The sequence below is a fragment of the Neofelis nebulosa genome, chromosome 14 (genome assembly GCF_028018385.1).
Source record: "Neofelis nebulosa isolate mNeoNeb1 chromosome 14, mNeoNeb1.pri, whole genome shotgun sequence".
Classification (NCBI taxonomy): Eukaryota; Metazoa; Chordata; class Mammalia; order Carnivora; family Felidae; genus Neofelis; species Neofelis nebulosa.
In genome coordinates this window covers 68,318,643-68,328,312 of record NC_080795.1, presented here as the reverse complement: position 1 = coordinate 68,328,312, position 9,670 = coordinate 68,318,643, and the positions used below count along the sequence as shown (strand labels likewise).

The 9,670-nt window shown below is 54.7% G+C and overlaps 1 protein-coding gene and 1 long non-coding RNA gene across 2 annotated transcripts; both read right to left on the bottom strand.

The window, feature by feature from the left end:
* Nucleotides 1-389: 389 nt before the first annotated feature.
* TRIB1 (tribbles pseudokinase 1) lies at nt 390-8,858 on the bottom strand. The gene is made up of 3 exons (XM_058699040.1): nt 7,563-8,858; nt 5,239-5,531; nt 390-2,823 (listed from the first exon to the last, which is right to left on the bottom strand). The coding sequence occupies exons 1-3, from the start codon at nt 7,920-7,922 to the stop codon at nt 2,358-2,360; spliced, it is 1,119 nt and encodes a 372-aa protein (XP_058555023.1). The 5' UTR covers nt 7,923-8,858; the 3' UTR covers nt 390-2,357.
* On the bottom strand, nt 3,443-4,948 carry LOC131494609 (uncharacterized). Its single transcript, XR_009253483.1, has 2 exons — nt 3,629-4,948; nt 3,443-3,587 (listed from the first exon to the last, which is right to left on the bottom strand). It is a non-coding gene; the product is annotated as an uncharacterized LOC131494609 (long non-coding RNA).
* Nucleotides 8,859-9,670: the final 812 nt, after the last annotated feature.

The window sequence follows — 9,670 nt, the reverse complement described above, 5'->3', positions numbered from 1 at the left end:
GAAGACCTCAAAGTTCTGGTGGATTTGCATACACATCTATACTTTTCTAAGTGTCCATAGCTTTCATCAAAAAAAGCCACAGGGATTCTTCCAACTCAAGCCTTATTTATGTTTGCTCCTCTTTAATGTCTCTCGGCTCTGTCTCAACTCTCGGCCCTCCCCACCCTGATGTCACCAACCTGGCTTCACCCATCAAAGTGAATTTGCCCACTTCAGTGGAAAAAGTGAAAGGGTTCTCCTCTGCCAAAGGTCATACATAATAATCATCTGTTTACTTCTGTGTGTCCCCTGTGATATTCCAAACCCTGTGGCCAGAGACCTTTCCATCCCCAGCATGAAATTGCACAAGGCAAAGGCAGATTGGACTCCCAAGAAATGCACTGCGCCTATTTACGAAACCCGATTTATTAAAATTTCTCTACAAGTCAGAAACGGTCGTCTCACTGTTCACATATATACACATGTACAGGAAGGATCTAGTGTTTCGAGCTTTCCCGGCAGAAGCCCCAGCCAGCCCGGAGTCCTCAGCCGGGTAACGTATCACAGATACAACAGTCGAGCAACCACGAGCGCGTTAGTGCGACAAGAGGCCTCTGCCCTCCCTCTTCTCCGAGTCCCATGATTCTGTCAAGGTAATATTGCCAATAATCATTCACATTTCACGTGGTTTTAGACACGCAGGTTATTCAGACAGACACAGACAACAAACCAAGCCTCAGAGCCAAAACAACAACACATATCGGACAACAGGTATAAAAGGTAGAATATATATACAAAGTACACAGTACGTGAGGTATTGACAACATTCTCACAATGCAGGTTAGTTGTCTGCCTAGGCGGAGCCCTTGAAGATGGCCTGCCTGTCTCTGTGCCATTTCTCAAAATACAGTATGTTCGGTTTACCCGTTTAACCACCTGATTTCAGTACTGAGACATTTACTGATATTTCTTGGGTTCTTGTTTTTTTTTTTGTTTTTTTTTTTTTTCATTTTTAATGCGAGTTGCAGTTTCTCTGTTAAGCAATGTCTTTCGTAGGTAGTGAGTTCCCATCTCTGGAGGCATTCAAACAGATGCTGGATTCCCACCTGAAGGAAGGTTAAGTTGTGGGGGGCGGGGTTCTGCTTTGGGAGATGGCAGAGAGAGGAAAAAAGTTGGACTGGATACTTTGAAAGTCTCTTCCAACTTGAAAGATTTGGGGCTATTTCACTCCAGATGCTGATCATAGAGATGTATTCATAAACCACATCAAATTTAAAATATTAACAACCCATCATGCAAAACTGCAGACGTGACACACAACACCAGGGGCAGACCATATCCATGAAGGGGATGCGTGGGTCTGAGAGTCATCTAAGACTATCCAAACTCCACTTTCGCTGAAGCACAGAGAGGTTTACCATTTGCTCTTGGGAGAGGCGAGGAGTCTCCCTATCTTTCTTCTCCTAGACAAAATGCTCCACCCTGAGATGGTCTTGGGGAAAAAAGGATAAAGGCTGACCCGTTTCAGGGGAACCAACGAAGCTAACGGTTTCCAAGTGCTCAAATTAACGTTAAAAATCTGCAGTCTCTCTGAGCTTAGAGTTCCGAAATAGCCAGGAGTTCGAATCTCTTGTGATACTTCTCCACGGTTAGCTGGTAAGTGCTGATAGCAAAGAAGGGGACGTTTCAAGGTCAGATAGAAGGCATTAGTGCAAATGAGGTCTTGGCAGGAAATGGAGGAGAGTCTGGGTTCGTAGTTCAGGCAGGCTCCTCTGCTCCAAAAACAGTCTGCTCCAAAAATGGAGCAGGGTCATTGGTAACTGTGAGTGTGAAGAAAGGGTGTGTGTTAAACCAACCCCCCCCCAAAAATGAACTTTCCAATAGAGAAGCTGGGGTAGCAAACGTCTAGCTCCCAAAGACAAGTTCAAAGATGGCAGGTTCATTGGCCCAAATGATTTGTCACCCTGCTAAAATACGGTTATTGCCCAAAATGCCACTGTGCGACTCACTTCCTCTCCCTTTAAAATGCTGGAGTTCCTTTCACTTGACCACACGCCCTGTAGGATATCCATACTCTCTGCCACCTATGAAGACGCAGAACCCACCAGCCCCGACCCCTGCATCTGACAGCGGGACAGTTGCTGACGGTTCATTGAGAAGGGAAACAACTTTGCGGGGCAGCCGATCAGAGCGTGTGCCGCTCTGATCAATACAGTCACTCATCATAACAAATAAGTGGGGGGGGGGGGGCCACGTTGAGTTCAGCAGCTACCGTCTTTACGCCATCGCATGTCTGGCTGGCACCACGCCAAAAGGCCTGTCCATCTTTAGAAATGGAAATGCTATGTGTGAGAATTGAGGTTTCTGAGGTTTTGGGATTAGCAGAAGAAGGAACTAATGTCACTGTCTTCCTGGTACTCTGGAACAATCTGGTCTGAAGTTCCTATTTCTGAGTCGATGTATCCAGGTTCCAAGACAGACTCGAACCAGGGATGGAGTAAGATCTCAGGAGCAGTGAGTCTCTCGGAAGGCTCCCGTCTCAGGAGGCTGCGAATGAGGCATCTGGCTTTGGGGGAAATGTGCTCAGGAATGCAGAACTGTCCACGGCGGATTTTGGAGAAGAGGGCACTGGGGTCTGAGTCATGGAAGGGGTATCGTCCCACCAAAAGGGTATAGAGCATCACCCCCAGGCTCCAAACGTCTGCTGCCTTTCCAGAGTAGGTCCCCGTGGTGTTCAGAATCTCGGGGCTCACATAGGCTGGGCAGCCATGTTTGTCTGACAGAGCGTCGTCTTCTCCCTTGATTATGTGTGTATCTTCTAGACTTTCCAGTCTGAGCTGGCTTCTGCAGGAGAGGAAACAAGCTATTACTTCCAGATCAGCTGCTATGAAAAACAAGGCCTTCTCTATTAACAGTGCCCACAGGCACTAAAGGCAAGGGCCCAAGGAATGCCATTTACCCCTTCATCCAGTAAGCAGTGCCCTGCAACCACCCAGGACTCGGGATTTCACAAACCAATACAGACCGCAATAAACATTTGCAAAGTATCGAGAGAGAGCCTGGGGCGGGAGGGTATGATGCAAAGCCCCAGATACTATTCATTATGCTAGAGCTTAGAAGAGATATCCTAATAGGGTTACACAATTTACAAAGTTCACATTGCAGAAGTGGGAGCCGGTCTCAGGGGAATTGCTAACGTTTTTCTACACACGGTATCAGGGAAGAACAGTGTATCCCACCTCTTCAGCCCCCCCACCCCACCCCGCCCGGAGCATCCTACAGGCCGATCTTATTCTTATGCCATTAAACTGCCAGGGCGACATGGGCCCACACTTGGCATCACAGAACATGGGGCCCAAAGTCACTGCTATTATGCACATAGGTCACGCTGACATACACACACAAAGGGAACTCTGTCCACCTGGGCCCAGGCCGCGGTAACTGTGTTGAGATAGGGGCCAGGAATGTTAATTACATTTATTGGGGTGTTTAATTGCAAAGAACACTTAGCCTGGGCTGAGAGGTCATGTGAGCAAACACAAGTGGCTAATGGATTTGAAGGTTGCGGGGCCTACAGACATCCGTACATGTGGATGGTACCTCAACACCTAAGATTTACTCTATGTGGGGGGTTATCTGTCCAGGTAACAGCTGAAGTCTGAAACATCTGTAATCAGAGGCTCTTACGAAGGTGCGGGTGCCTCCTTATTCAGAACCAGCCACCCACGGTTCACAGATTCCCCCCAAACCCAGAGCCAGTGGGGGGAACCTCTATGATCTGCTGGCAGTTTATGCTCTTTCCTGCTTCTCTGAAATAGCCCTGGTATCAGTCAGTCACTTGTAGTGAAGTCAAATGCAAACATTTGGTACTGGCTAATGGGTCAATTTCTTTTCCTCTCAAAGGTCTGGCTGTTTTTGTTTTTTTTTTTTTCCTTCCTGCCTTCCTGTTCCCTGGAGTGTAGTATACATGTGCTAACTTCGGTATGTCCTCAGCCTGACCTCCTCGTCGTTATGTAAAATACCCATTGGTTCTGTAAACGGAAAATATGACTCAACCCGCACTGTCTGCCGCTGATTGGCTGCTGTAGTACTAAAACCCTGCACCTGTGCTGGTTACACGAATAGCGTCAGCCTGCCATTGCTTAACCCTCGGGTTGCCAAACTCCGTGCACATGACATTCGCCTGTGCAATGCAGATTTCAAAAGCTGGTAAGGAGGTGTGTAAGGCATGTTTCAGAAAACACATCAACATATCAAAGGAGCATGTTCCAGGAATTGGAAACTTCTCCATTGCAAACACTTGGCTTTTCTTTGCTAATCGGTATGTTCCAATAAGTATTGCAAGGTCAGATACAAAGCCATGCTTTATGGCCACTCAACCCCGTAATCTTTCCTACGATCTGGAGGTAAGGGTAAAAGTGCACAGGTGGGGGAAAGCCCCACATGAAAAGCTACAACAAAATCATGCGCACCCCTCGACAATTCTCCAAGGGTACTGCTCTTAACCTCCCCATAAGGGATGTGGCCCACCTCTTACAATCAGGTGAGGTTTATCTCCTGCGGCTTCCTGAATTCCCTGGTCTGAAACCACAAGTCTGAATCTTAGTGTCTCATTATTCTCTTATCAAGCTCATCTTGTCCTTTATGAGGTAAGTCATGATCTATACTTAGCAACCAATTCCAGCCAACTTCCATTTATTATTCAATGTGGCTATTTTCTGAAGATGTATCCAAACAAAAGGTCTAAAAAGTCACCAGATGATGTAAAGAAAGGATTGGGGGCCAGCCTGAAAGGAAACAGGAATATGGTACAGAGGAGGAGGGCACAGTTCTGCAAATACAACGGTTTAGCTCTGTGATACTTTCGAGGTACAAAAAAAAAGGCCCCACTTGGTAGAAGCAAGGACTTGAAAACTTCCTTTAGGGGTCCAGGTTGTGATGGGCAGGGTGACATCCGCACCCCAGAAGAACTGACCTTTCTGACAACAATGGGGAATAAACTTGATCCTGGAGTGGAAGTGGGGAGGGCATCCTGTCATCATATGACATCCCACAGAAAGAAGCACCAAGATGTCCCCAGGCCACATCCACGAGAGTGCAGAATAAACCATCCTTGGCCACGGCTCCTCAGGAGAGGACTTCTAAATACTAAGTCTGGGACATCTGAGCCCTTGGCTCTGATTTGAACCAACACTCTGCACCTAACTGCACCTAACTGCGCCCTGAAAGGCCACAGGAGGAGCTGCGGAGGCTGCTCACCTCTCCTCCGTGGAGAAGACAAATTTCCTAAGTTTCAGGTCCCCGAGCACGATGGCCGACTGGTGGCAGTGGGCCACCGCGGACACAATCTGCTTGAAGAGCCGTGCAGCCTCCTCTTCCCGCAGCCTCTTCCGGCTTCGCACATAGGAGTGCATGTCCCCAAAGTCCTTCTCAAAGAAGACGTAGGCCTTGGTTTCCCCAAGGATCACTTCCACGATGCCAGTGATGTTTCTGTGTGATGGCAGCTGGATGTAAGGCCTGATTTTGTCCTGGTAGTGTTTAATGGGAAACACCTGCAGAGAGAAGAGGACCGATTTAGGAGGCTAGGAAAACAGAGGCTGCCGTCTAAATCCGAGGCTGCAGCTCTCAATCATTGGGCTGTGCTCAACAGCAAGGCTCCTTTCATTCACACCTGCCCCCCCCCCAATCTCTGCCGCCCCACCTGCCTCTAACACCGCAGAATGGCAACATCTAGGGCTCTGGGCTAGCAAATAACCACTGAATTACAATATGGATGGTTTAAAAGCATCCATATATGTGTCACCTCCTTTCATGAGGCCATCTGAGGCCATCTGCACAGGAGAGCTAAGCCCTAAAGCCCCAGCCCTCTGTGGCCCTCCCTTGTTTGCAGGAGCCCCCTGGGATCTCCAGGAGTGAAAAAGCAGTCCTTGAAAATGCATGACCTCCTGCAGACCCAAAGTGCTCAGCACAGAGGGCACAGCATGTGGCCAGTCTGCAACCTCCAAGTGGAAGCTTGGAGGGGCTGGGGAACATGAAGATCTGTCATTAGTCAGAAGGAACAGATGACTCGAAGAAAGGCTGTGACAACACAGCCTTAAACAACCTGCCTACAGTCTGACTCAGGTGTAAGCGGCCTTGAGTTAAAATTGTCACAGGAGGGGTATGGGATGTTGTCCAAGATTTTTTCATTTGTTTGTTTATCTCCCCCCCCTTCCTTGGCCCCACCTTCACCAGGAAAATGGGTAGTATCTCCTCTCAGAAGCTAGCTGGTCTCTTTAAGCGCCTTTTGTTTAGTCCGGTTACTCATATCCTAGACTCAACTGGAAACGGTGACACATGGGCTGTCACCATCTGGATTCAGCTATTATCTGCTCAGAGGAACTGGAAGGGGTTGCACAATGGCCAGACCCACCCCACCTCTGAGGCCTGGCTGCCCTAGCACCAGCTAGAAAAATCTCTCTGCCGCCCCCCTCCCTCACCCCACCCCACCCCACACACATATCTTCCCCTAACCGCTCTGAGCCCGGGGGCCAGAGAAGGAAAGATTTTCCCCCCTTTCCACTGGGCTTGAGATGGCATTTGGAATTTCATTCAGGTCGGACAGTAGGTGGCAGCAGCAAGCCCAGGGAGGGGAACGCGGGTGGAGTTCAGGTGAGTTGCGGAAAACCCAAGAGCGACTTCAACTGAGGGGTGACCCTATCTTTCGGGGTTGAAAGGGAGCAGCCCGGACGATCCTCGGGGAGGTCCGAGACGGGAGACAGGCTCGCAAAGGCTGGGCTGCGGGAAATGTTCTGCGTCTGTGGGCGCCGGAGGAGCACGCGGGAGGACCCCGTTTCTAGGAGTTCTACCTCCTCCGGAATGGAATCTCTCATATTCAAAAGAAAATCGCTGGCCGGAAAATAAAGACATGAATGGAAGCGAGGGTTCCTAGCCGGTGTGGGCTTTCCAACATTTCCGCGCCAGGCAAATCCCCCGCCCAGACTGGAAGGCCATCTCAGACCAATCTCTGGGGTCGGGGTGGGGTGGGGTGGGGTGGGGAGCGGGGATGAGGTTCTCATCCCCGGGGGTGCGGGTTCAAGCCGGAATCCCCAAGACCCGAGCCTGACACGATCCTCCCACTCCCTCACCACCCACAGCTGAGCCCGGGTGCCTTGAAACCCCAGCAAGAGAGCCGCCAGCTGCTCCAAGCTCCAAGGAGGCACCCACTGCAGGGCGTCCTTCCAGGACAAGGGGCGGGGGAAGCGAGGAGAATGAGAGAAGGGGAATGGCATGGCCCTGGAATCCATTTCAATTCCACAACTTATTTGGAACGCCGTGCGCTCAACTGGGCGCTACGGAAAGAACAGAGATAAAGCCACCGAACACCGCACTTCCTCCTGCTCGCAGAGCCCCCATTATACCACCCCGTCCGAAACCCCTCAATCACCCAAAGGGTGAACCTGGCCAAATGCCGCCTACCACGCTCGAGTCACCGCAGGTGCCACCTGAGGCTCCCGGCGCCGGAGGGCGAGACCCCCCAAGCATCTTTGCGGGCTACCGCGTTCCCGCACCGCCCCGGCGGGTCCCGACCCGGGGGTGCCTACCTTGCAGCGCAGCTCGCGGCCCGTGTGGATGCACAGCGCCCGGGACACATGCTCGCGCTCCGCCAGGGGCAGCAGCAGGTAGTCGGCGATGCGGCTGGGCCCCGGCGCGCTCCCGGAGCCGCCGCCAGCCCCCGGCGCGGCGGGCGGCGGCTGCGGACTGCAGGGCGAGCCGGGGGGGCTGAGGTAGTCCGGCGGGCTCGAGCACTCGGAGAGGCGCGGGCACTTGGCCGCCACGGCCGCCGCGTCGTCCGCGTCCAGAAGGCGTTTGACCGGGGCGCCCCGGGCGGCCGGGAGCAGCAAGGCCGGGCCGCGGGGCTGCGAGGCGCCGCTCATGGCAGAGCGCACCGGACCGACCCGCATCCCGTCCCGGGCCGGGCCGGCCCCGGCTTTGTATGTCCCGGGATCCGCGCGGAAAGGCGCTGAGGGCTCGGAGCCGGCGCCGCGTCCTACTCCAGCCGGCGGGATGGACTTTGCAGACGGAGCTCGGCTCGGCCCCCACGGGGGTCAAGGCAGGAGCCGCTCCCGGGCGCTCGCGTTGCCCGCTGGAAGCACGCCGGCCGCGCGTCCGGGGAGCAGAGGCCGGCTCGGGTCCCGGGAGCCCCGCGGGCACCGGCTTGGGGCGCCTGGCCCCGGGCGGCTGCCGCTATTGTTGTCGAGACCGCCGACAGTCCCGGAGGCGGAGGAGGCGGCGGCTGGTGTTCCCAACGTCCCGAGCCGCGAGGGCAGGATTCCGCAGGCTCGGTGGAGCGGCGGAGCAAATGCACTTCCCAAAGCCCAAGTCCCGGAGAGAAAGCCGGAGCAACTTTTCCGCGGCGCTCGAGATCCTGCGCGCTCCTGGGCTCCCGGCGTGTGTGTGAGCGAGCGAGACGCGCTCGGAGAGAGTGACTGAGTGTGAGTGAGTGAGTGAGTGAGTGTGTGCGCCGCACGGATCCCGGCCAGTGCACTCCTCCTTCTCCTTTTCCTCCACCTCCTCCGCCTCTCGGTGACTCACGCTGTATACACACACACACTCACAGGCCGGGCTGTGTAAACAGTTGGGAAGCCGGGTTGAGCAATGAGGTGGCTGCGACGACTCGGGCCCTGCCGCCCGGCAAGCAGTCACCGAAGCGGAGGGAGGAGGCTCGGGGGGGGGCGGGGGGGAGGAGGTGGAGCTGGGTCGGCGGGGGCAATGGGGGTGGCCCGAAGGCTGGGGATGCTCCGAGCTGCGCGCGCTCGGGCGCAGGTGGTGTGTCCCGAGCCGGCTGGGACGCGCGCGCACCCCCGGCCCCGGGCTGGGCAGGAGGCGGCGCGCGCCCTCCCGCAGGCCAGCGGCCCAGCTTGAGCTGCCGGGGGAGGGGGCGGAGGAAAAGTTCCCGTGACGTCAGCGTCCCGGGGAAGTGGGCGGGAGGGGCGGGGCCGCGGGGGACGAAGCGACCGCTGATTGGTGCGCGTTCCCCATTCACACCGAGCACAATGGACTATGGGCGCGCGCACCACAGTTCCCTGCACCAGCAGCTCGCTGCAGCCGGACGGTTACGTTGTTCGCTTCAGGGAACCCCCACCGCCCCGCGCCTTGAGACCTCCGATTGGAGCCGTGGGCGCCGCCCAGGCCCCGCTGCAGCCAGAGGAAGGCAGGATAGGAAAGGTGATGAATTCCAGAATCAGTCATTCACCCCCACGCGGTAGTTCCGGGGAAGACCTGTGCGTGGTAGTGGATGTGGCTTTTTTTTTTTTCCTTTTCCTTCCCCCTCCCAGCTCTAATCCCCAGCGTCTGTTCGCTTCCACAAATAGAACCTTCTGTTGGATGAAATAAAAGCAAACACTGGGCCTTCTGCGCTGCCTCCACCTCCACGCCCCTCCCGCGCCTGCCGCCCTCCCGGATTGCACGGAAATAGCTTCTCCAGGCTCCTGGGCCGCCCCTTCGCGGTGACTAGCAGAAAGAGCTTCCTGAGCCGGGGCCGGTGGGAAACAAAGGATGTGGGGAGCTAGCGGAAGGGGCCCACGTGGCTGCCGCCGGATTCCTGCCCCCTTCCCGGCCTCCGCACGCGGAGCAGGGTCTGGGGCCCGGTGCCAGCCCTGGTTCCGTGGTGGGCGGGTAGGGGAGTAGAAGTCATTCTGGCCACCGACTG

Bases quoted from the DNA above. Each gene is read 5' to 3' on its own strand.
- TRIB1 (XM_058699040.1), bottom strand. From the start codon at position 7,922: ATGCGGGTCGGTCCGGTGCGCTCTGCCATGAGCGGCGCCTCGCAGCCC. The intron at 5,532-7,562 runs GTAGGCACCCCC...TTCTCTCTGCAG, and splicing joins GCCGCGAGCTGCGCTGCAAG to GTGTTTCCCATTAAACACTA. The intron at 2,824-5,238 runs GTGAGCAGCCTC...CCTCTCCTGCAG, and splicing joins GTCTTCTCCACGGAGGAGAG to AAGCCAGCTCAGACTGGAAA.